Here is a 26,508-nt window from a genome sequence, read left to right as displayed (position 1 = left end):
AAGTGGTTGGGAGGCCTTCAGAGTTAATATTGTAGGTTACTCCTCTGGAACCAGTCACATTTCCTATTGCTTTTCCATCTTTAAAGTGCACATTATGCTACTTGTGTCTACAGGTCTGATTTAGTGGGTCTAGGTTGGAGCTTCAGAATTCACACAAGTTCCCAGGTACTACTGATGGAGGGAGGTTAACAGGTTGCAAAGCTCTTAATGGGGAGGGGGGCGGGCTTTGGTGGTGGTAGCTCTATGCTGGCGTTTTCAGTGCTCAGTGGTGAAGTAGATTCAGAAAGCTTGTCAGGATGGTGATCATGTCCTTTTTTTCTTTAAAGTCTCTCAATTCAATGACCAGATAGTAAATAAGGAATATAGGTGAGTGCTAAAGCTGTGGGATTTGGTGAAAAATTGTCAAGAATGTTTGGTACCAACGAGAGTAAAGGAAAAGTTCTTGCTCATTATTGCAGCATTTCCTTGATTATTGGTGAGATTGAGTTTTTCACGTTTACTGACAAGTTGCCTTGCACAGACTTCTCATTGTGGTGGCTTCTCTTGTTGAGGAGCACGGGTTCTAGGGCTGTTGGACTTACTGCTTCAAGGCCTGTATCTTCCCAGACCAGAGATTGAACCCATGTCCCTGCATTGGGAGGTGTGCTCTTAACCACTGGACCACCAAGGAAGCCCTTGTCTGTTTTTATTTTGGGGTTTTTTTTTTAATCAAGGAGTTTTTTCTTTATTTGTCTTTCTAAAAATGTTTATTTGGCTACACTGGTCTTATTTGCAGTATGTGGGATCTAGTTCCCTGGTCAGGGATTGAACCCAGGCCCCCCACATTGGGAGCATGAAATCTTAGCTACTGGACTACCAGGGAAGTCCCTAGGAGTTCTTTCTTGAGTATAAAGAGATATTTATGTATTCTGAGTATTAATTCTTTTTTTAAATTTTAAATTTATTTTTTAATTGAAGGATAATTGCTTTATAGAATTGTGTTGGTTTCTGCCAAGTATCAACATGAATCAGCTCTAGGTATACATATGTCCCTTCCCTCTTGAACCTCCATCCCCATCCCACCCCTCTAGGTTGTTACAGAGCCCTGGTTGCCTATTTATTTTTTGTATCTTTCCCCCCCAGGCTTTTGCTTTTAATTTTTATGACTTATTTTGTGGTAAGAAGTTTTATTTAATTAAATTTGTTTGTTTGTTTGTTTTTTCTTTGTGATTCCTTATTTGTAATTGCTTTGGAAGGCCTTTTCTAACCCCAGAATTATAAAAACATTCTCATAAACATTTTTTTATTTTTCATCAGTTTTGATTTAATTTCTAAAGGTCATTGTATGTGTATTTTAAGAATCTAATTTTGGTTTTCTTGTTTTTTGAAAACCACTTATCGTTTAATGAATTTCCCAGCATGTCAGTTCAAGCTACCAGTACACAAGCTGCACCTATAGCCTTAATCTTCGCCTTAGCTCTTCTGCTGAAGAGTTTGGCCTTCACAAAGACAGGCTGCCTTGGGAGCTTTCCCTTCCCCAGAACTCTGTAGTAACCCAGTCACACCACATCAGTGATAGGAGCAGCTCCAGTCTTGGTCTTGGCAGCATGTACCCATGTCTGTGTACTAACCAGGGTCCATAATTTATCATGGCTGGTAGTTGGGCAGAAACCCTGGTTCCTCTTTAAGTGGTACTGCCTCATACCAGCTTTCCCAGAGTACCCTGGGTGATGTTTTTGAAGTTGATTCTGTGGTGGTACTTGCATTGCCTTGGCCTTGTGGTGTTTCCGGAGGCGACTGTGGCCGTGGCTCACGTGCTCCCAAGTTTCGGGTCTCCCTTAGTTCGGATGGCATGTTGGCAGCCTAGACAAAAGAGTAGTTTTGTTTTTCTAAATGAGTTATTTGACAGTTCCAATATGACTAGCAGAGCAATATGTTTTCCACTTTAGAATTAACCTTTTTTGGTAGGAAAATTGCTGCTGTTATTTCTTATTATATAAGTGAATGGCCAGGCTAAGCTCCTTGTTGCTTATAAAAGTTTGTTAACGTGTGTGACAGTCTGCAGACACTCTTGCTGCTGATCGTATTTGTGATATTAGAAAGGGATCATCGATACCTAATTTAGTTTACTCTATCAGATGGGGGCATATCTGTGTGCATTTGGAATAGAAATAGCCTTTTTGTACCATAGGTTGAGAGATCATTTGTGCTACCAAGTACATTCTCAACCTTTCAGAGAATGCAGGAACTTTGGAGGGGATAGTGGCTTTGCAGGGGTCCAGCCAGCATGCCCAGTTTCCTGGGTATTAATAAAATCCACCTCATGGATCACAGGATACACAGCTACCCATTGTACACTCTCATAGCTCTTACCCATTTCCTGGTACCTCTCCAGATTCTCTGTCCTGTTGGGGAGGCAGGACCTTGGAGATCTGTCCAGGGTTGGTTACTTGACTCAAGATTCGGAGGATTGTCATTTGGCCTAGAATCTTAAGTGGCATTTTTAAGGCCTGATTTGTTTTTTGTTTTTGCTCTGAGTAAAGTTTCCTCCCCATTTACTGAGATGTTTTTATTTCTCTTCAATACAGCAAATGGAAAGGTGATAATAGCAGTGTCAGTTCCCTGTGTATCAGCCCAGATGGAAAGATGTTGCTTTCAGCTGGTCGAACAATCAAACTATGGGTTTTGGAGACCAAAGAAGTCTACAGAGTGAGTGGATCAAATTAGTCATAAGCATAACAGTGGACTGGAGCAAGTATGGAGAAAGGCAGAAATCTGAACAAGAGAATATTGTTTTATAAGATTTGTTACTTTGAAACATATGAAATAGTAGATTTTTAATAGACAAAACTTAGCCTCCAAATCTGTTAAAATAAATTAGATACATCTATTTCACATGCATTGCAAAAATGAATATAAATGGAAGAAATGAGTAGAATTTGAATTAAATCTCTGTTGATAATTATAATTGTGTAATAATGATAGTAATTTTTAATTTCTAGCTTGCATCCAGTATTTGGTACACTTTTAGTATTTAACTAAGGAAGCTTAGAATTAACACCATACTTAACTGTGGAGATACAGACTTACGATTCAGTGTACTTGGGTTACTGAACTTTTGGTGCTATGATGATGCCTTAAAATTGTGGTTTCGACTCACTGAGAGTAACATGAAGACCTACAATTCCTTGGCTGTGTCTGAGCACCCAAGCACCCCTTTAAAATGGGTAGAATGAAGTGAGTCTTTAGGGTAAAGATGGAGGGAAAAAAGATTATGGGATAGGGTCATGGGAGTTGGAAGGGACATCTTTAATGTTCAAATATTTTCAGATGAAATTTTTTAAAGTGAGAGGAATATAGCACAAATAATTAGTCTGGAGCTCTGATTTCAGATATGTATTATCTATATTGTGTTTGGTACATGTGAACTCTTAATTTTTGTTACTGCTTTATATCCATCTTCTCCTAAATGAGATTTAACTTTCTCTAGCACTTCACAGGACATGCGACACCAGTTTCATCACTTACGTTCACTACTATCAGACCTCCTAATGAGATCCAACCCTTTGATGGAATTACAGGTCTTTATTTCTTATCTGGAGCAGTCCATGACCGGTTACTTAATGTCTGGTATGTAGTCTTTTGGATTTGGGAGGTAACATTACCTTGAAAGGATTGGTCACATTTACATGGTTAATATAAGTGATGAATATGAGATTGGCTTTATTGTATCTAGTGTTAGATTTACATTGACTTATAATGAGAAGTTAAGCCTGCCTAAAAATCAGATCTTTATGAGAAAAATTTAAGAGTGTTACATTATAGAACTTCCTCTGTGCTTGTTTAAAGGTACACTAGGCTGAATATTTTTGTGACTGGGCAGTTTAAAACCTTGAAAATTTTTTTTTTTTTTTAGGAAAATCTCTGATTTTGTTGAAAGAAATGACTACTGGATTAGTTCAGTAATGTCTTTTTGCTGACGGTTTAATACACACATACATAGGTGATGAACTTATGTTAAATAACAGTTTATCGAACTCAGACACTTTCTCCATAAGAATATCTTAGCCCTTTTACTCTTAGGGATACTAGGCTTCACTTCAGCATTATTCTTGGGGGCCATTTTAAACAGAAGTCACCAACCAAAAGCACAGGAGCAAAAAGTGTGGCACTAAGCAGGCTGTGAAAAGAATCCTTAGTGTGAAAGCTGCAGTACAAAGGCAGAGCATCGCCTTGTTTAACCTCATGGGTGTTGGGCTGCTCATAGTCTTCACTGCTCTGTGTATACCTGTTAAAGACCATGAAATCACCGCAAATACTGATTTTGGGGTCTGCAAATAAATTTTAACAAGTAGGCATATTCTCAAATAAGGAATCAACAAATAATGAGGTCATTTATCTGTTTATTTCTGGACTCTGTTTTCTCAATATTACTATGATGTTAATTCTCCTCGCATTAATCTATAAATTCTGAGTGAACCCAGTCAAAATGCCAGCAATGTGATTTTAAAATTCAAGTGGAACTGCAGAGCACTTAGAGTGGCCAAAATGACTTTGAAAGAGAAGTTGGAGGACTCACTTCAAGACTTGCAAAGCTGTAGTGATCAAGAAAGTGGCATTGCCATCAAGATAGACAAATGGTCTGTGGAAAAGAAGGTTGTTCGTTATTTAAGTCTGCCACAAACACGTTAGTGCTTTCTTTTTTCCCATGCAACCATGGTACATGGTAGTGACACAAATATTTTGCTTATTTTTGTCTTTAATTACCTTATTTAGCTTTCAAAAGATGAACTGCTCTTTGGCCCCCTTTTTCCCCCCTCCCAGTGTCTTGCTGTCTAAACCTTGGTTTTATTATCTAGGCAGGTCCGGTCAGAAAACAAAGAGAAGAATGCAGTGATGTCTTTTACAGTTACAGATGAGCCTGTCTATATTGACTTGACTTTGTCAGAAAACAAAGAGGAGGTAAGCGGCTAATTTTTTTTTTTTTGTGAATTTGTTTTTGGACTTCACAAATACTCTTTTTAAATCGGGATTTTGACAATGTGATGGTTCAGGAAAGAGAGAGAATGAAGTAAAACAAAAGTCTTAGACTGCTGGAAGTGAACATTGGGTTCTGTGTTAAGTGCTCATGAGGGGAAAGGCCAGGGCGTGGTGGCGCTTTCAGTGATCCAGACACACATGCTGCCGGTTCCCTGTTGTCAGCCAATGCACTTGGCAGGAACTTAGTGCCTCTGAACCTCCAGGCTGCATGGTCATTGACTACGGTCTTCATAGTCTAAACTTCTGTTTATAAGCTTGACAACTTCTATTTGAATTGTTCTTTTGATGGCAGTGATAATTTTTAAATTCAGAAGTTGTCCATCCTTACTGTTGTGTTATCTCTGGTTACTATTTGAAGGGTGGAGAGGGTAGTTGGATTTTCATAAGTAATTATTAGAGTAAACTGAATTATATTTCCTATTAGAGTAATGTTACGTTTTTGTTTTAGCCTGTCAAGTTAGCTGTTGTTTGCAGAGATGGTCAAGTTCATCTTTTTGAACACATACTAAATGGGTAAGTAAGAAAGTTCTCAAGTCAGAAATTTATTTTCTTTCTGTGACTTGCTACTGTTTATTTATACTCCCACCTCAGCCTTCTTTGCTTTGTTACTTTTCAGTAATGTCATTCTGAAAGCTTTAATTCTTTGTCTGTATGAATACATACATTCCCATGAAAACTTGAGTTTTGGAGTTGTGGCCTATTTCTTCATATTTCTGGTTAAAGAGGGTGGCTTTTTATGCTGTGTATTTAGTAAATTTTGTTAGTTCTAACATAAATTTTAAAAGAAATTGGCTTAGTAGGAAAACTTTGTTGTGAGCTTTGGTGAAGCTTTAATTTCTAATTTTGATAGTGTTGCCCTTGTCACACAGTGGTGGGTCAGTGAATGCTTGTTTGTGTTCTGGTGGACAGAGAGGAATGTTGCTGATGTTATGTACAATAGTCATAGAATAGGAATCAGTAAATTATGGCCTGCAGGCTGCATCCAGTAGAGACTATATGTGGCCCCCACCAAAGCAAAAACATTTACTATCGGGCTCTTTGTAGAAAGTTTGCCAGCTCTTGCCATACGCTGTGAACATGGTCTGAGACTCAGTCAGTGTGCATAATGATGTGAAACTTTAAAATCGTTTCAACTTTTTATTGTCAGTTGGCAGCTTCCCTTGTAGCTCAGTCAGTAAGGAATCTGCCTGCAATGCAGGAGACCCGGGTTCAATTCCTGGGTCAAGAAGATCCCCTGGCGAAGGAAATGGCAGCCTACTCTAGTACTCGTGCCTAGAGAGTCCCATGGACAGAGAAGTCTGGCAGGCTACACTCCACGGTGTTGCAAGTCAGACACGGCTTAGTGACTACACCACTACCACCACCGCCCTTTCTTTTACAATAGGAAGTATGAAAGCAGTATAATTTATTTTAAAACATTCAGGACACATAGACGGTTATAAAACCCAAGTCTCTGGAGCTCCATTGAGTTCCACTCCTTAGAGGTAGCTGTTAACCTTTTGGTGTGTAGCCCTCGAGGCCTTTGTTCCCATAGTCATATGTGTACGTGGAACGTATAACTGAGGGCCCAGAAGAGGGCCACAGTAAGGACTGGGCATTTCTTCTTGGGCAGTAGCCTACCATTAAAGGGTTTTAAACTGATAATTGATGGCGTTTGACCTAAATTTTAAGACATTGCAAAGAGAATAGGCCATAGAAGGGTAACGGCCAAAGCAGAAGCCAAAAATCCTGGCTGGAGATGGTTGTGGAGTTGGGAAACTAGGAAGAGAGAGTTGGAAAGCTAGTGGGGTGCTTAGAATTGGAATTATTTATGGAGGATGTGTACTTACCGGTGATAAGATGTCTGTGGTGTGAGTGTGTGTGGCTGAGATACAGGGACGGATAAGGTTGTTGGAGGCAAAAGGCTTAGGACTGAGGTGGGGGGGCGGTGTCAGAAGGATCATCCGTCTGCACGCCATGTGTGGAAGTCACCAGGAAGGGAATTCTTCAGCAGAATTGTTGGACAGAATGACAGTGAGCCACTCACATCTTAAAGAAGGGCTGAGTGATCCAGAGGCCACAGGATTAGCATTAGCTGGTGACGACAATTTCAGTGGTTTTAGAGATGGTGGAAGAAGAGACTGCTTGTAGTGAATGTTAGTGAAGAACAAGGTGCACACTTAAGTCATGGCGAAGGCTCCTGGCACAAGGTGAGGGGAGCTCTGAAGTTGAGGATTTAATTTCATTTATATTTTACTGACTATTTTGCCCCTGGAAGTGTGTTGCAGAGGTCATGATGAGTGTTCGGAGATTGGAAGCGTTTAGAGATGGGCCTGAGGGGAGTAGGGGTGTGGACAGAGCCATTTCGGTCTGAAAGCTCATGGTGGTGAGAGAGCACTTGGAAGCTTGGGGCCTTTTGTGGGGATAGAGCAGGTGTACCTAATGGCAGATTTTGGTGGTGAGGTCTTGAATGTTGGCAGGGTGGGGACAGATGACAGAAACACTGGCGCTCTGGGGACCCTCTCACTCCTGGTGCTGACATGGAGGCCAGTGGAGGATCCCATTTCTTTACTTGACACCAGCTTCAAAGAATTAGTGTGAAATGCTATCTCACATTTTCTTTTTTTATATTTAATTAATTTATTTTTGGGCTGCACTGGGTCCTCATGGCTTTGTGCCGGCTTTCTCTAGTTGTGGTAAATGGGGGCTACTCTTCTCGTGGTGTGTGGGCTTCTCATCGTGGGGGCTAGTCTTGTGGTGGTGTGTGGGCTTCTCATTGTGGTGGCTGCTCGTTGCAGAGCATGGGCTCTGTAGTGTCCCGGCTTCAATAGTTTTGGCTCCCAGGCTCTAGAGCACAGGCTCAGTAGTTGTGGTTCATGGGCTTAGTTGCTCCTTGGCATGTGGGATCTTCCCAGATCAGGGATTGGATCCATGTCCCCTGTATTGGCAGGCAGGTTCTCACCCACTGCGTCACCAGGGAAGTCCTCTTTTCACATTTTCTTATCTATTTGTTTTTCCATTTCTAGGTACTGCAAAAAGCCTTTGACTTCAAACTGTACAATTCAGATAGCAACACCTGGGAAAGGCAAGAAATCAACACCAAAACCTATCCCTATTTTAGCAGCTGGTTTCTGCTCAGACAAAATGTCATTGTTGCTCGTATATGGCAATTGGTTTCAGCCCACCATTGAGCGAGTGGTACGTACATGCTCCTGAAGTAAAGTAGTGTAACATCAATACATCTCTGTAGATGATGATTGTGAAAGGGTACACTGTGCTTATTGGAATACTTAAGAAGATGTCATATATTTCCCTTTAACTGAGGGACCTTTCAGTGGGTGGTTTATTTTAACTTGTGAGAGCTTTGGTTCTACAGTTGATCCTTAAACAACACAGATTTGAACTGTGTGGGTCCACTTTTACATGGCTTTTTTCAATAGTAAGTACTGTACTACTACACCATCCAAGGTGGTTGAATCCACAGTTGCCAGAACTATGGATACATTATAAGTTATAAGTGATGAATTTTCGATTGCATGGAAGGTTGGTGCGCCTAGGCTCTGCATTGTTCAAGGGTCACCGATGTAATTTTACTTAACTCAGTATATCCAAAATAATATTTTAATCCCGAGTTAATATAAAACATTATTTGAGATGTTTTACTCTCCTTCCTTTACTTGGTATTATGTCTTTGAAGTCTGGCATGTATTATTCACTTGTAAGCACATACCACTTTGGGCTAGTCACATTTCAAGTGCTCAGTAGCCACAGGTATGGGTGAATGTTGCCCAGTTACCCAAAAGATAAATAAGATTTCATGGTAATACCACACATTGAATATTCCAAGTAGAAATGTGATAGGTGGGGCAATGATTTAAAATTTTTGATTACAAAAGTTTCTTGAGGACTTCTGGTATGTAATTATGAGCATATCCAGTAGATGAGGCTGTGAGAAGGCGGTGGCTTCTCTTGTTGCAGAGCGTGGGCAACGTGGGTGAGAGAATATTTCTTGCTCAGGCAATCTGTTGTTGATTCGATTTAAAACTATTTACTTACTTTTAAAAAACATAATACATGGATATGATATAAAAAAGGGGAGAGAAGTGTTAAGCTGTGAACATAAGTCTCTTACCATATGTGACTCCTTTAATAATCCCACTCTCCAGATGCAGCCTGTTACCTGTTTGCTTTGTGTCTTTCAGATATTGATTATGTGGATATAGGAAATTACCTATAACTTTAAAGCCTTGTAGATACATAGGGGTTTTGCTGCATAAACTTAACTGTTTATTACTGTATCAGGACATAGAAATTCACCTTTGAGCCACTGCTTGTCTTTGACTAGCCTGTGGAAGGATAGCAGTAGGAAATTTTAGAGTAGGACAAGTCTTTTTTAGCAGATTACTCTTTACAAGGGCAATGAGCTGATAATATTTTCTTTAAAACTTGTTACATTTAAAATCTCAATCTTTTGAAGGTGCACATGTGAAAACTTAGAGCAGTTCATAACTAAGGAAAGTAGACATTATGTTTGCTGTCTTCAGAGTTTATCCGTTTTCCTCAAATGCCCCCAGTCTGAATGATGATCAGTCTGAGTGACCAGGAGTTTTTTCTGGAAACCTTCTATACCTTTTTGTATTTTTATAAATATGCACAAGTAGGCATTTCTTTTTCACTTTATTCTTACTCCCAATTACTCTGTTTAACAGTTTTTTTTCCCCCCTCTTCCACCTTCTGTCCCCCTTGAAAATCCCGTCCCCAGGCTTTGAATCCCAAAGAACCTCATATGTGTTTAATAAGAGATATTTCAAACTGCTGGGCCCCAAAAGTAGAAACAGCTATAACAAAGGTGAGTGCATTGTATATTAGAAGTTAAGAAAAAAGATATTTGAATTGAATCGTTATGTAATACTATGTTTAGACTTTAAATATTATCTTTATTTGTGATCTTGTCTTAACTTTGTGGGATTAGGTTTTAGATATCAAAATTATAAAACTTTATTCATTTCCGTGTTCTTAATTTGTTGAATGAATCAGTGGATAGGTGACTAGAAGTTGAAAACCTTGGATTTAATTCTTCCTCCTCTATCCCCCCATGCAGTATCACTGAATAAATATCAGATTTGTTGATAAATTATTTTTATCAGTTTCTGTACTTAAAAAGCACCATAACTTTGTTGAGAGGATTGTTGTATTTCAGGGTGAAATAAAACTTGAATCCGTGATGGGGCTGGAATTAAATACCATATATAAGAGCGTTATTGTGATGCTCTATTTTGAATATAATGTGGCATCTACATGTAGACTTGTGTTTGGCAGTCTAATGACCAAGATATGCTATGATGACATCCATACGGTTTCGCTTCTGGCTGAGTTTCAGAGATGACACCTTTCTCTTGGCTGTCTGAGCATTTCTGGCAAAGATCAATTATTGAAGGTAGTAGTAAAAGGGACAGCTTCACTATTAACATTTTTAAGTCAATGTGTCATTAGGTAATAGGTAGATTTTTGTTTTTCTTGATTCTTTCTCTTACCTGGTGTTGAAAGCTTTAAAACCATGAATGTTCAGATTGTACTTAAATGCCCATATTCAGTTAAAATGTACCTTTATTTCATATCCTATTGAGTTAGTTGTATTAAACTTTTCAGTAGAAAAACCTTTTAAAATCTGTTAGTTTTCTCACTGGGGATAAATGTTACAAGGACTAAAGACATAATTTCCTTTGTCACATGCTTCCTATTCCTGTGTAACAGGTGAGGACACCAGTGATGAATTCTGAAGCAAAAGTTCTGGTGCCCGGGATACCTGGTCATCACGCAGCTGTCAAGCCGCCTCCTCCACAGACCAAGGAAGTAGAGAGCAAGAGGAAATTGGGGGAAAAGGAGGTAATACAATCCTTCTGACCATGTTTTAGTTTGAAATTTAAGATGACTTGGGAGAATCTAATGAATGTATTGGAAGGAGCCAAAGCTGAAGACTTCAGAAAATGGAGAGGACAAAACTCTGTTAACTAAAGAGGGTGCTCTTCTGGCCATGTGTTAATTTTTAGCTGTATAAGGTAATTGTGGTTTAAACCAGGACTTGCTGTGATGATTTTCATTGGGTTTCGCATGTTGCTGAGTTCCAATGATGCCTTTTCTCTTGGCTGTCTGAGCATTCCTGGCTGGTTTAGGGCCAGTTAGTCTTTAAAAGTGATCATCGTTATAATCTTTTAAAGCACTTATAAGTTTCATTCTTTTGCAACTTTTAAAACCCTCTTATGGTTTACTCTTCTTGTCAATGAAAAGTCCTCTTTTTTGTCTTCCATTCACTTGTCACTCTGATCTAAATAATCTAAAATTTTAACTGTTGTATTGTTAGAGAAAGAATGTTATGTTTCTTTACCTGATTTTAAATGTCTAGCTTTATTCATAAAAATTATTACTCAATAACGTGGTATCTGTATGTAAAAATAATGGCCAACTCTCTCTAGCTTGGCCTGGATACAACCCTTTAATTTCATCCTACCTTTTAAAAATTGTTTTTCGTAAAACATATCCCAGACAGGAGGCTTTACCAAAGCATATTTGTTTGTTTTGGTAATAATAGATCATTTGTATTTTGATTCATTTACCAAGGGGCTGGCAGAACATAGTTGTTAGATTTGCTTTCAGAGGGATTGGTTAAGTACAAGTCAGTTTCTGTAGCAAATAAAAAGGAAAATAGGAAGACATCTTATAAATTTGGGGGAGAATCTGTGCTCTTTCGATAATATTTGTTAGCAAGAGATTTGAGGTTGATGGCAAGAGAAGGTTATACTACGGGGAAGCTTTTATAGAAAACTATAGAAGGGGGAAATTATAGGTTTTTTCTTAGGCTCTAGTAATCAGATTTCAGACCCTTCTCTTTTTTGAATCTTACAGAGGGATTTTTATGAATTAAATTCTCAAATTGTGATTTTTCAGGTTTTTTCTCCCCCCCCCTAAAATCTGTGAACGTGGACTGTAGTTGTTACACTCGTGTGCCGCATTGGCTTTATGGTGATGAGATTCTATTGGAATGAGAAAGAGCATGTTTGTGTTTTTCAGTGTTGAGGTGTAAATCAGTTAGAGCTTTTTGTCTCCTGAGACATAAACACAGAGTAATTTGACCAAACTGGTTTAGGTCTTGTCTGGTGCAACATTAACTGGTCATTTATGTTCTGTAGGTTAGCATTGAAGAACGCCTGGGAGCCCTGGATATAGCTTCAAAAAAAGAAAAGGACAACCTTCCACAGACAAATAGTTTTCCAGTTCTCCTCACACAGGGCTTAGAAAGTAATGATTTTGAAATTCTAAATGTAAGTATTATAGCAGTTTTTAAAGGAATAAGATGGTTAATTTTTCTTAGAAGGCAATTGACAGCACATTTACAGAGTGAATAGTCATGTACTGTCTTGAATTTACTGTTTTGTGAGTTTAGTCAAATGTCTGTCTCTTGGTGGCACTATACAGACAGTCACCAACCTACAAAGGGATTGAATTGAGTTATTTTGAACCTGGAATGCATTTTCTCATAGAAATATTGTTGTGACTTGTTACTGGGTTCTTAGGCTTTAGTTCACAAAAGCCTTTATAAACGTTGTGTAGCTGAATTATAATACTCAGCATTCTAGATCACAATTTATATTTTTTTCTGTAGGAAAATGCGTTCCTGAGTTTTTACTCTGGATTCCAGAAACTTATTTCCCCCTGGCCGTGAGAGGGGGCGGTGAGGTGGAACCTTGGCAATGGATAGGAGGTTTGAGGGAAAAATTCAAGAGGGTTGGGGGTATATAAAAGGGAGGCATTTGCTATTTTTGTGTTTGTAAGTTGGTGACTGCTTGTATGTTGCTTAATTCGGTCCTCTTAAATTCCAGAATTTGAAAGTGGTCTGTAGAGAAAATTTAAGTGTAAAAAAAAAATGGGCTTAAGCACTACCTGATTAGATTAAAGCAGGTTTCCATTTGCTCAGCGCATTTGTTATTAGTGACTCTTGGTGCCACTTAGTATAGATGTGACTTGAATAGGCAACCCATGAATAGTGTTTCTCTGCTTTATATTTTGATCTAAATGGGAATGTCCTATGTTTAAGGTGATTTTGTAAAATGAGGGGGGAAACCAGACATATGTGAAAACCTAAAATCACTTTCAAAACAGTTTGTGAGCGTATGTATCTTGGGAGATCAATTTTAGTCTAACATGGTGAAGAAACCTCGGTGAGGATTTGGTGAAAAATAAGCTACAGAAAACAGTGTTTTAAAAAAATATAACTTATTTGCCATCATAGCTTACTTAATTGTGCTTTGAAAAATTCCTTAGTAGTACAAGTGAATCAGTTATCTTTTTTTTTTTTTTAAAGAAACATCTCGTAATAGTACAATGGGCCACAGTGAACCCATCACTCAGTTTCAAAAATTATCAACACTAACCAACCTGTTCTTGTTTTATCTGTTTGCCATGCCCCTCCCCCAGATTATAGTGAATCAAATTTCAGACCTATTATTTATTTCAACCACAAATATACCCCTGTTCAACTCTGACAATAGCAATTCCTTTTAAAAACATAACCACAATCTGTTATCACCTAAAAAAAGGAAATGATGATTCCTTAAAATTATCAAATATCCAGTTAATACTTACCTCTGGCTGATTATCTTGTAAACTTTTATTTTTTCTCTTTCTTTAAAACTATATTCCAACAAAATCCACACTTAGGGAAATATTGGTCCCTTGGATTTAATAAAAAATTAAAGCTGCTTTCTTGAAATGGCACTGTTAAGATAATGAAAAGGCAAGCCATAGGTTGGCAAAAAAAAGCGACTTATGTATCAGACAAAAAACTTACATCCAGAATTTATAGAACTCTTTTAACTTATTTGTGAGACTCAAATAAAAACCAATTGGTAAAGGTGTGAACAGATATTTCACAGATACTCCAATGGCCAGTGAGTGCATATAAAGGTATTAAACATCATTAATCATCATAAATGCAAATTAAAGCCACAATGAGATGACAGCTACCTGTCCGTTACGATTTATTAAAAGTTAAATAGCAGTACCGTCCGTTGGGGAGTATGCAGAGTAACTGAAACTCTCATGTCTTGCTGGTGGGAGGTAAAATAGTACACCTGCTTTGGAAAACAGTTTGGCAGTTTCTTAAGGACACATCTACCACAAGAATGTGCCATTCTGTCCTTAGGTATTTACCACAAGAACCAGTGTTCATACAAAGACTTGTACAGGAATACCAGCCCCAAGCTGGAAAGAACTCTCCACATGTGAAGGGATAAACAAACTATTATCTAGCAGTGTAAGGAATGGGTATTGCTTCATCAACAACATGGATGAATCTCAAACTTACGCTATGAGAAAGAAGCCAGGCAAAAAAGTACATATAGCTTGCTCTCAGTTATATAAAAATTCTAGAAAATGCAAACCAAATATATAGTTCAGTAGTAGTTGCCTGAGGGAGGTGGGTTGAAGGGAAAGCTAGAAGGTAAAGAGTCCAAGGAGTAAATGTCCTGATAACTTGCCGACTATACTTGTCTGATAGCCATAAGAAATAGTGCATTCTTCATTTAATCCCAACCTTTATTTGCTAAAATTCAGTTGGTTCTTCATTGTGTGGTTTTTAAGATCATTTTTACTGACAGTATTTCCTGTAGTGTCCTTAGTTTCTGAGTATGCTTATTTATATTTTTTTTCCCCCCTCACAGAAAGTACTTCAAACTAGGAATTTAAACTTAATAAAGAGAACTGTATTAAGGATGCCCCTGCATGCTGTTATTCCGTTGTTGCAAGAGGTAACTGAGTACACTTTTCATTCTAAGGTCCTAATGCTGTGACTCGAAGATGAAAATCCAGACATGGATTTGCAGTATGTAAGCGAGCAGGGTGCTTAAGAGTGGGTGATAGATGACCACTAGATCTCCTCAGCCAAAAGTTTCCTAACCTAGATTTTTTTCTATATATTTTAAAAATTGAGATATAATTTACATACCTTTAAAGTGTACAGTGTTGTATAGTATATTATAGACTGTACAACTGCCGCACCAAAAAGAAAGCCTGTACCCATTAGTCACGTCCCATTTGTCCTTACTCCCCAGTGTCTGGCAACCGCTAATCTATTTTCTGTCTTTGTGTCTGTTTTGGACATTTCATTCATAAATCCTAGCCTAGATTTTTATCAGATAATTACTGTTATTTTAGGAGTGTATTCCTAGATGATGTTAAATTGGTCAAAACATTTAGGAGTTAGGAAACAAGAATAATGATTTCCTAATATGGCTGTTCTTTTCCTTTGGTTCTCTGGATGTGTTTTCGTGTGAATTGATGGGAGATTGGCTGGCTCTGAAGTACTGTGACTAATACTGTTTTTCTTTTCCTCAGCTTACAAAGAGATTACAAGGACATCCTAATAGGTAAGACGTTTGGGCAACCTAAATTGCTTTGATATTATAAATATTTTAAATGTGATTGTTTAATAACAGCAATGTCTTACAGCATGTTACTACATAGTAGGTAGCCCGAAATTCTAATAAAACTCTTTTAAGTGTGAAATATTGATCTCTGCACTTACTTTAAATTAAATGATTCTTATTTCCAAGATTGTATTGGAGTTTTTTTCCTTTCTTTTAGAAAACAACGCAGGCCATTTAGTGGATTAATTTTTAATGATTTAGGCCTAATCATGATGTGTAAAACTGGCCATTTGTAGAACTTGTTCAGTCTCTGGTAGTTGCTAAAAGACACTATAAGGAAACAATTTTATATAACTAAATCTTACGAGTCATCTTTTGTTAATTTGATGATTAAACATTTAGATAGGATGTTGATGGGCCTCCTCAGGTGGTGCCAGTGGTAAAGAACCCGCCTGCCAGTGCAGGTAGATGTAGGAGATACAGGTTCAATCCCTGGGTCAGGAAGATCCCCTGGAGGAGGGCATGGCAACCCACTCCAGTATTCTTGCCTGGAGAATCTCATGGACAGAGGAGCCTGGCGGGCTACAGTCCATAGGGTCGCAAAGAGTCAGACACAACTGAAACAGCTTAGCACACACGCAGGGGATGTTGATTTCTCAAAGATATTAAGCTTGTACTATGGAATCAAGATTGCCGGGAGAAATATCAATAACCTCAGATATGCAGATGACACCATCCTTATGGCAGAAAGTGAAGAGGAACTAAAAAGCCTCTTGATGATAAGTGAAAGTGAAGAGTGAAAAAGTTGGCTTAAAGCTCAACATTCAGAAAACGAAGATCATGGCATCTGGTCCCATCACTTCATGGGAAATAGGTGGGGAAACAGTGGAAACAGTGTCAGACTTTATTTTTCTGGGCTCCAAAATCACTACAGATGGTGAGTGCAGCCATGAAATTAAAAGATGCTTACTCCTTGGAAGGAAAGTTAGGACCAACCTAGATAGCATATTCAAAAACAGAGACATTACTTTGCCAACAAAGGTCCGTCTAGTCAAGGCTATGGTTTTTCCTGTGCTCATGTATGGATGTGAGACTTGGACTGTCAAGAAGGCTGAGCACTGAAGAATTGATGCTTTTGAACTGCGGTGTTGGAGAAGACTCTTGAGAGTCCCTTGGACTGCAAGGAGATCCAACCAGTCCATTCTGAAGGAGATCAGCCCTGGGATTTCTTTGGAAGGAATGATGCTAAAGCTGAAACTCCAGTACTTTGGCCAGCTCATGCGAAGAGTTGACTCATTGGAAAAGACTCCGATGCTGGGAGGGATTGGGGGCAGGAGGAGAAGGGGACGACAGAGGATGAGATGGCTGGATGGCATCACTGACTCGATGGACGTGAGTCTGCGTGAACTCCAGGAGGTGGTGATGGACAGGGAGGCCTGGCGTGCTGCGATTCATGGGGTCGCAAAGAGTCGGACACAACTGAGCGACTGATCTGATCTGATGGCATCATCAGTGTCTATAATATATTTTTTCTTTTCTAAGTTGTTTTTCCTGATAGACTCCATTAGACTTTGGAGCTCACAGAGGAAAGTTGAAGAGTTCATTAATTAGGGCCTGACTTACATTTGTGGCCCATGTTTGTCTTCATGCTGGTTTGGAAATCTTTTGCTGTTTGTACCTTATGATGAATAGATGGGCTCAGATACATGAGCATAAAATGCAGTGTCAACTGAGCCCAGTTTAGTGCCTTGGTATCAGCTAATTATGAAGTAAAACATTAGTTTTATATCTGGAATTGAATTATTTTTAGAGGAAGGGGTTTTTGTCCTGTTACCTAGTCCATCTTACTCCCCTCTCCCTTCCCCAAGAGATTCCTATATTACACAGACCTCAAATAGACCCAGTGAAAGGATGAAAGGACTGTCATATTCAATAGTGGTTGACAATGGCACCCCACTCCAGTACTCTTGCCTGGAAAATCCCATGGACGGAGGAGCCTAGTAGGCTGCAGTCCATGGGGTCGCTAAGAAACGGACACGACTGAGCGACTTCACTTTCACTTTTCACTTTCATGCATTGGAGAAGGAAATGGCAACCCACTCCAGTGTTCTTGCCTGGAGAATCCCAGGGACGGGGGAGCCTGGTGGGCTGTCATCTCTGGGGTCGCACAGAGTCGGACATGACTGAAGCGACTTAGCAGAGTCATTTTCTAGATCTTTATAACTCTGTTGTATTTACTTTTGGATTTGTGAATGTTAGTTGATTTGTTGTTTGTTTGTTGTTTTTCAGTGCTATTTTAATGGTTCAGTGGCTAAAATGTGTGTTAACGGTCCATGCATCCTACTTATCCACAGTAAGTCTGTTCGTTTGGAGTTGAATAGTTTGGATTTGCTAAGGATTATGAAGTGATGGCTTAACAAAAACCATCTGCCCTTTGACTGTCAGCCGCTTCTTTTAAAGGTTTTGTTTTTTCCCAGGTGCAGTATCATACTGTCATTGTTGTTAACTTTTGTAAACCGGTCTTTTGTTGACCCAGGTTTTAGAAGTAATATATATTCTGTAGAGAAGCTTGAAAAATGCAGAAAGGAGAAAAGTTACATAGGAGCCTTCAGATGTTTTTTTATATACACAACCTGTTTAGCAAAATTATCTTTACATTGTATGTATCTCTCCACCTCCTGCTAAAAAGCTTAGTAACTTTTAAAAGTTTATATCCCCCGTGTTAACATTTCTGTTGTACATTGCCTCAGGAGGCTAAATGGGTAGTTTGTGATAAAAATTATATAAATATTTAATACCTGACGTTTCGCTGGGGCTACTGTCAGCTCCTTATTACCTGTACAGATGTAAGGGAGGGAGTGTAAAATCTTAAAGCAGCACCAGAAAAAAAAAATAGTTCTATATCTCATAATAGAAGTTGTGTTATTACCACATCATTAATTCAGAAATGAATAAACTAGAAATAAAATCATGCAGTTGGCATTTTCCTCCTTTTATTTGATTATCTAGCATCTTTCAGTAGGTTTTCTTGAAAGATTTTAATGGAGAGTTGAAAATTCTTAATTGCTGTTTAAACTATAGCTCTTCCTTTCTTAACACAGTTTCACTCAATTCTTGCCTGATCACTGTCCCTTGTTCTCAGGCTCCTTTTCCTTCAGGAGTTTGAGATAGGAAAGGCTACTGGATAACCTGTTTTGAGTTTGGCAGTTCATTCTCTGTATGTCTGTGGTGATCTCTGTCAGTGAGTAAAAATGGGGGAAGAGACAGGAAACAGAATGCATATTGGTGTTCTTAGCTTACAGAAGCCTTGGGAGATTGGGGGGTGGTGGTTGAGTGGCATGGTGATGGGAATGGAGAGATCACCACAAGCATAGTACAGCATTTACTTTGTGACCTTGTTGAATTGCTTAGAGGTGAAAAGAGCCTTAGGAGGACTTGAAGTGAATCCCTTCTGGATTCAACCCTTCAGTTATAACTACGGAATGGTAGTTGTGTAACGTAGGTCAGGGCAGAATAGACTGTGGAAGTACAGTATGGGGTAGGCTCTGCAGCCCAAAACAGTCCTCTTTCCTCAGAGAACAGTGCTTTTCTTCCACCTTGCCTTAATTTCTTCCTTATCAGGTATCTTTAAGCACTTTCTCTTAAGTCAAAGATTGCTAGGCATGGGGGCTTTAGTAATGTACACACACTCATTTTCACTGTTTAAAAATTTAACATTTGAATGAAATACTCTTATTTACTTTAGTGTCAGATAGGAGGGCAAGTAAAGGCTAGTTAAAGGGCAAAGAGTAGGGTCCCTATTTCTACAGCTCTGGAGGGACGAATAAAATAATTTCCTGCTTTAATTTCTGAAGCATAAGTCAGAGGAAGTATGTTTAACAGGAAGTATGTTTGAAATACTCTAAGGTCAGCTTTGTAGTCTGTCACTCTGTCCAGTGGGTCTCTGGAAGCTCTGAAAAGCTTCCTCTAGCTACTGGGACCTAATGGTAGAGGTTGATCCTGTGATATCATCAGAGAGGAAGTTTCAGAGTGAAGTCCTTTTTAAGAAATATGTGGTTGAGGGTACTTTTTATTTAGTGTCTCCTTTATATTGATGTTCTCAAAAATAATATGATCAGCACAAAGAGGCCCCAGCCTGCAATTTGTCTTGCCTTGCAGTTTCTCCTGACCTTGTATCATTCTTTTTTAAAAATGTATTATTTGTTTTTGCCGTTAGTACAGTAAAGGCATCTGAAAGTTTGAGATTTTGCTAGGCTATGTGACAGGCTGCCACTGCCGCTAGAAGTGCAAGCATTTGCTTGGGGCTGAATCTGCAGGCATATGTGAGCATGATTTATATATTTGTTATCTATGTTTTGTTATGATAGTGTCAAAGTATCTTTTTTATTGTCGTCTTTCTGTAGTTGCCTGACTTGGTACCCCAGCTGGGGACCCTGTACCAGTTAATGGAAAGCAGAGTAAAAACTTTTCAGAAGCTCTCCCACCTTCACGGAAAGCTTATCCTTCTAATCACACAAGTGAGTAGATCAGATTGTTTTGTGCCAAACATTTGAATGTGAGAGTAATGGAGAGAGGAATAAGGATTGTTTGCCTGGCTGTTGAAAGTGCCCCATTTCAGTTAAAACAAAAACTGGTAGATGAAGACCTAATTTTTAACTAGGCAGTGCTATGTATTTGATAGTAAGTAAGCTTTGTTGTACTTGAGTCAACTTTAGCTCATCACCATCAATGTTTGAACTTAATATAGTTAGAGTGGTTGTGGTGCTGTGAGCAAGAGTTGCAGGGTATTGCTGCAGCTTTTGGTCACAGAAGGAAATCTTAACCTGAGAAGCATTTTCAGAGTAATTACACAGAGTAATTCTTTCTTGGATTTGATGCACTTGCCTTTTGCCTGATATTTGAACTGCATCATGTTAAGGTCATCCATTTCATGGATGAGGGTGAGGGTGAGTTTACTGTTGGGGAGGTTGTGTGATACTTGAGATAAATTTACATTCCACTTCACAATAGCACTTGATTGTCTTTCAGGTTACAGCGTCAGAGAAAACAAAGGAAACGACTTGTCCTGCTCAGAAGGCAAAGTTGGTGTATGAAGAAGGTAAAGACTTAGGGTATATGCTTAACAATTCATTTTCACATTGGCTCAACTCTGTGACTTGTGAGTAAGATCGTGCTTTGGCACACCTTCCCTGATAAAACGGACAAGCCCTTGGCGAAACCGGCAGAAATGTGATCAAATGAAAGAGAGGGCACAAATAGAGTAACAAAAAAGAGCATCAGGTATGGAAGAGATTTAAATAGAACACCATGAACAGCCATGCACATACAGAAAACCTGGATGGTATAGGTAATTTCTTGGGAAGCTTCAATGACCAAATTGACTTAGAGAAACCTTGAAGTAATAGTTTTGAATTTACTTAATCAAAATCTTTCCTCACAAGGTACCAGACACAGGTTTTATAAATGACTTTTATTAGTCTTTTAAGGAACAAGTCATTTTTGTCATATATGAACAGTTCAGGCATTTTATGAATCAGAACCAGAAAAATGTAGTCAAAATAGCATTTTAGGCCATCCTCAAATATCCTAAGTAGCAGATTAATTATAGAAATAAAATCATGTTTCATTGTCAAGTAGAATGTATTTAAAGATTATAACATGATTTAGCGTCAAGAAACCTTATCACTGTAGTTATTACCACATTAACAGATTACCATGAGCACTATATATTAAGCAACCTAGGATTTTAAGTAAGGGAGTTTCCTTAATAAATCTACATCAGACATAAGGTTTAGAAGCATTCCCATAAAGTCATTAACAAGACAATAGTGTACCTTTTATTACTTCTGGATATCCTGCCTTATACTTTATGAAAGAAATGAATTCTAGAACATTGGACCTTGCAGTTGTTTTTCTTCTCCACATAGAAAATACAGCAGAATCTGCAGTTGCATTGCTATTAAGATATGCAAATAGTCAAGCTTACTGGATACCAAGATCTAGCAAAAAAGGAATTGGTAGCATTATTATGTCCCAGTAATTGTATGTCCATAATGTCCTATTTAGAAAATGTATTAGGAAAAAAGATCCCTTTCACAGCAGCATCCAAAACTATCTAGAAATACCTCTAAAAAATGAAGCAAAACCTTTATAGAGAAAGCTATAAAACATAACTGAAGAACATAAAAATGTACCTGAATTAATTACACTTCTTGTGATCCCACCTTTCCTCCCCCCTTTTGTTGAGATATAATTGGCATAACATTGTGCTTCTTTTAGAAGTAGAACATAATCCTTCTTAGATGGAGGACAGCTAAATACATTTCTAAAAGTAAATTCAGGAGTCTGATTCCATTTATTAGCTTTCAGTGCTATGCCCTTTGCTTTGATCACAAAATTAAAACTAGGTTTCCCTCTTCTTATAGAATCTTCTGAAGAGGAATCTGATGATGAAATAGCAGATAAGGATTCTGATGTGAGTAATTTGTTTCCTGGTACATAAACATGCCTTATATCCTTGTACTCTGTAAGACTGAGGCCTTCAATCATGCTTTCTTTGCTTACTATTTCCACCAGGATAATTGGGATGAAGATGAGGATGAGAAAGCAAGTGAAAAAGATGAGGATGTTGATGAAGAGAATGAAGAGGAAGAAGGGGATGATGAAGACAAAGATGAAGAAAATGGTGAGGACAGAGATGTGGCAAGTGAAAAGGAATTAAATGGAGATTCTGATTTAGATCCTGAGAATGAAAGTGAAGAAGAATGAACAGAAAAGAACAGGCCAAATGAACTGTGTAAACTGGCTCACCTTACCCACTGCTGCCGAGTTCTCCTGGGGAGGGTTGTCTCTGACAGATGCCAAGGACCGCTGCACATTTCCAAATTCCTAATGGTGGTTCCTATGCCACTTTGCTGTCCTGAACACCCCAGACCTAATTGTGTAAATAAGAGAGTTTCATTCAAATGTTAATAAACTTTACACAGTAAATAGACACATTTTCTGCAATGTACTGACATGAGTGTCCAATATATGGTATATTTTTATAATATAATATCTTCGTATGATTGGTTATGCCAAGGATTGACATAAATGAAAAGACATTTCCCATGTAAGGGTTCAAGAACTGGACTTTAATGAAGGAGTCAGCTCCTGTCTCAGGTTGGTATCTTTCATCACGTCCTGATACGAAGCAGCACTAGTGAAACAGTTTGGTACATTTTCATAAAACATGAAGGGATAAACTAAAAACGAGTAAAAATGATTGTGATTAAAAAAAATAAAATAAAATCACCAGTTTTCCTGGCTTCTCAACTGTGGTAATCTGATTTTAATCAGATTGAATATTTGGAGTGCTTCCCCAAAACAACCACTTATTTTTCAAGCTGTCATGTGAAATATTTTTTTAAAATACACAGAAATCATGATGATTAAAAAGTAAAGAATTAGCCATATTAAGGATTTTTCTTGACTGCAGGTTGCCTGTAAAGAATCATCAGTGTATGGATTTAGAAGTGCTCATTACCCGCAACTTTTTAAAAGATTCAGTTACAGCTGCTTTTGAAGAGGTTTTCATTTTTATTTAAACTACTAATGGATCAAAGAACAATTGTTTATTTTTTTCTCTTTGGTTTTAGATATTAATGATAACCTTGTTGGAATTTTTTTCCAAAGAAAATATTTTTATAATTCCGTAATTTAATGTGTTCCTTTTCATCATCCACTCTTGGCAGTGTTAGGCTATGTTTACCTTAAAATAAATCTGACTCAAGATTTTTTATGTATGTATAAAGAAGTATTTTGTGTGCTACAAAAGCCTTTTCAAATTATCAGTAATTTTTTTTTTTTAAAGAATGAGCCAGTATTTGCTCAGTGCTCTGTAGGGAACATGCAGATGGAAGCTCAGCTCTTAAGAAAGGGCTGGGGAGATGGGTTTATTTTTCCCACCTGTGAATATGTAAAACATAAAACCATTATCTCTGAGGGACTTCTCACTTCGGTGGCAGATTTCCGTGCTCAACTAGTAGAGTTGGAGCCATACAAGCATCTTGGGAAAGTTAGAGTCAGCTACTGGTGTAATGTATAGTTATATTTGTCTATAAATGGAGCTGTTTATGGCAATTTAATACCATTCTCTTTGTAAAGTGAATAAATATTCATCTTTACCCAGTGCTTGTCTTGTGGTGTATGTAGGGGGACACAGCCACAGGTTTGGGCTTGTGGTGTGAAGGTTTTTTAAAAAAGGATCTTGTTCCACGAGCATTAATAGGCACATGCTTTCAAGGCTTTTTGGATAATCTAGAATTTGTATCAAAGTGAAGAAACCAAGAACTTTCAGAAGCCAGTGGTGGTTCCTTGATCCAGTCCCACCTGGCTGGGCCATGCTCCTGCAGACAGAGGCTGCTGCGATGGTCAGGGGTGCATGTGGTCATGCGTCAGGCCCTGCTCAGTGGTCTGAGTCAGATTTCCTCTCTGCCCGACTACCTAGAGAACTGTGGTGGATGCTCACTATTTCTTGTTTTAGACAAATCCAGAGTTAAGTCCCAAACTTACTAAGACTGTTTCCTAGTTTGAGAGTATTCCGCTCCTAATCCAGTCAAGAGTTTTGAGGATGTAGTGGTGTCTTTTTTTTTTTTTCCCGAGATTAATATTTCTTGGCTTTTTTATTTTGAAAAATTAACCCTCTGCCCTTGATCAAATCAAGGATCACATACTGTATTTGGTTGTCATTGCTTTTTTAGTCCAGAATATCCTCCCTTGTGTGTTTCATGATTTTGATATTTAAGTAAGTCCACATAATTTAAGCTGTGTTATAGAATGTCCTACATGCCCTTATAGAAGGTCCTTATGATTAGATTCTTGTTTAAATGTTTTTGGTGAGAAAACTAAATAGGTGACAATATTTGAGATTAATTTGTAAAAATTAATTCTGGGTATGGATGAGTGTATTCGATGAAAGTAGATGTGAGGCTCTAGGTTTGGGACTTTTGAAGCCCTTATGAGGGTTGGAAATGGGATCTATGTAGTGAGATCATTTTGGGTACATTGATATATATGTATATATTATATATGTATTTACACACATGAAGAAGTGAAGTCGCTCAGTCGTGTCCGACTCTGCGACCCCATTGACAGTAGTAGCCTACCAGGCTCCTCCGTCCATGGGATTTTCCAGGCAAGAGTACTGGAGTGGGCTGCCATTTCCTTCTCCAGGGGATCTTCCCAACCCAGAGATTGAACCTGGGTGTCTTGCATTGTAGACAGAAGCTTTACTGTCGGAGCCACCAGGGAAGCCTGGCTGTTACAATTCTTGTGGAAGTGAATTCTCAGCATGTACATTTAATCACAACATACTGATCGCCTACTCTGTCAGGGATTATTTAGTTGCTTGTTTATTCTCATTCAGTTACATGATACAGAGCTGACATTCTATCAGAAAAGTACAGGGACTTGCCTGGTGGTCCAGTGGTTAAGAATCCACCTGCCGATGCAGCGAACACAGGTTCAGTCACTGCTCCTGGAAGATTCCACATGTCAAGGGGCAACTAGACCCATGGGCCACAACTGCTGCAGCCTACATGCTCTAGAACCCTGTGCTCTGCCGCAAGAGAAGCCGCTACAATGAGAAGCCCATGCACTGCAACTAGAGAGTAGCCCACGAGCAGCAACAAAGCGCAGCCAAAAATAAAATATTTTAAAAAGCAGTAGACAACATACGATGTGTAAGGTATACAGAGGAAGTAATTCTATTCAGTATATTAGAAGATACTGTGACTGGGGAAGAGTGAAAGTGAAGTCACTCAGTCGTGTCTGACTCTCTGACCCCATGGATTGTGGAACCCCATGGAGCCACAAGAGTCCTCATTCCATGAAATTTTCCAGGTAAGGACCTAGGGGTTGAACCTGGATCTCCCGCATTGCAGGAAGACGGCTTTACCGTCTGAGACACCAGGGAAAGGAGTAAGGACATGAGTTGGTATGGGGGAATACAGTTGCATAATTAAAACACATGATCAGTGTAGGGCTTATTGCGAAGATGAGATTTGAACATAGACTAGGAGGAGGTGAGGAAGTTAGCTAAGTGGGTATCAGTGGAAGAGTGTTCAAGGCAGAGGAAATGGCAGGAGCAGAGGCCAGCATGTGTCCTGATGTGTTGAAACCATGAGAGGAGACCAGTGTGACTGGAAAAGAATGAGAAAGGGAGAATGTAAGTGAGAGGTGATGGGGACTTAGGCTAGGGTTGGTGATGATTGGTTGTTTCAGGATTAGTTTAGAACTAATAGGATTTTGGTGAGGTGTGAGGAAAAGAGAGGAGTCAGGTATGACTTGTTATGAGGAGACCAGGATGAAGCTGTGGGTGGAGTTGATTTGGGAAGGAAGATCAGTAGCTGGATTTGGGACATGTTAAGTTACAGATACCTGTTGGGAATGTAAATCCATTCCCAGCTGATTTGGCAGTGGGGAGGGGCGTGGGGTGGGGAGGAGGGGATGAGTTTGGGTGGAGAGACAGATTCATAAGTGTCAGTAAAGCCACAGGACCACGTGAGCTTCTCCAGGGAGTGAATGCACAGGAAGGGACCCGAGCATCATAGTTAGGAGAAACCCCAAGGGACACAAAGAGTGAAGGTGAGGTAGGCGAAATCGAGATTGGCTTGCTCTTCCATTTTCTTTGAATTCATGACATCCCCCAGCTATAGTTTCTTTCAGCAGTAATTGATATTCCTGGTGGGTCCTGCCAGGGTTTTCGGATGTCCTTCCTATGGCTGCTTGTTGACCCTTTCTTTGAAAGCAACTCAGGCGTAAAATATATTTTCCTCTTAATCTAGTACAGTGTTGTTCAGTGGCCCCTCAGCACCGGCCCTGGTGTCCAGGTTGTACGCTGGATCACAAGATAGGCAGAAAGAAAGACCACAGCACTGTAAACGGACTAGCAGGCATCTTTCAAAAGGGAACAGTGTGGAGGAAAGCGTAGGCTGGGTGGCGCCCTCTCTTCTGTACGGGGCGGCTGACTTGGTGTGAGAAAGTGAAATTGTACTTGTCAGCAGTACAGTGAATATTCATGTGTATGTGTGGGTCATTTTTAAATATG

The 26,508-nt window shown here is 39.0% G+C and overlaps 1 protein-coding gene, 3 non-coding genes and 1 pseudogene across 4 annotated transcripts in view; 4 read left to right on the top strand and 1 right to left on the bottom strand.

Moving 5' to 3' along the window:
- WDR43 (WD repeat domain 43) overlaps window positions 1-23,591 on the top strand; it is a 39,093-nt gene extending 15,502 nt beyond the window's left edge. Inside the window, exons 4-18 of the mRNA NM_001205598.1 lie at window positions 2,568-2,688; window positions 3,470-3,609; window positions 4,839-4,941; window positions 5,468-5,532; window positions 8,025-8,196; window positions 9,761-9,847; window positions 10,753-10,884; window positions 12,186-12,317; window positions 14,715-14,801; window positions 15,388-15,419; window positions 17,709-17,772; window positions 19,823-19,936; window positions 20,448-20,517; window positions 21,845-21,894; window positions 21,996-23,591. Coding sequence (NP_001192527.1) covers window positions 2,568-2,688; window positions 3,470-3,609; window positions 4,839-4,941; window positions 5,468-5,532; window positions 8,025-8,196; window positions 9,761-9,847; window positions 10,753-10,884; window positions 12,186-12,317; window positions 14,715-14,801; window positions 15,388-15,419; window positions 17,709-17,772; window positions 19,823-19,936; window positions 20,448-20,517; window positions 21,845-21,894; window positions 21,996-22,187 — 1,561 coding nt within the window. The 3' untranslated portion in view covers window positions 22,188-23,591. The remainder of the gene's footprint in view (window positions 1-2,567; window positions 2,689-3,469; window positions 3,610-4,838; window positions 4,942-5,467; window positions 5,533-8,024; window positions 8,197-9,760; window positions 9,848-10,752; window positions 10,885-12,185; window positions 12,318-14,714; window positions 14,802-15,387; window positions 15,420-17,708; window positions 17,773-19,822; window positions 19,937-20,447; window positions 20,518-21,844; window positions 21,895-21,995) is intronic.
- LOC132346603 (large ribosomal subunit protein uL15-like) lies at window positions 393-1,833 on the bottom strand (annotated as a pseudogene).
- Window positions 3,101-3,185, top strand: LOC112448921 (small nucleolar RNA SNORD53/SNORD92). The gene has a single exon (XR_003037380.1). It is a non-coding gene; the product is annotated as a small nucleolar RNA SNORD53/SNORD92 (small nucleolar RNA).
- On the top strand, window positions 10,333-10,410 carry LOC112448919 (small nucleolar RNA SNORD53/SNORD92). The gene has a single exon (XR_003037378.1). It is a non-coding gene; the product is annotated as a small nucleolar RNA SNORD53/SNORD92 (small nucleolar RNA).
- Window positions 11,081-11,156, top strand: LOC112448920 (small nucleolar RNA SNORD53/SNORD92). Its single transcript, XR_003037379.1, has one exon. It is a non-coding gene; the product is annotated as a small nucleolar RNA SNORD53/SNORD92 (small nucleolar RNA).
- Window positions 23,592-26,508: the final 2,917 nt, after the last annotated feature.

This window comes from Bos taurus, chromosome 11 (genome assembly GCF_002263795.3).
Source record: "Bos taurus isolate L1 Dominette 01449 registration number 42190680 breed Hereford chromosome 11, ARS-UCD2.0, whole genome shotgun sequence".
Lineage (NCBI taxonomy): Eukaryota > Metazoa > Chordata > Mammalia > Artiodactyla > Bovidae > Bos > Bos taurus.
This window is presented reverse-complemented; position numbering and strand designations above follow the sequence as displayed.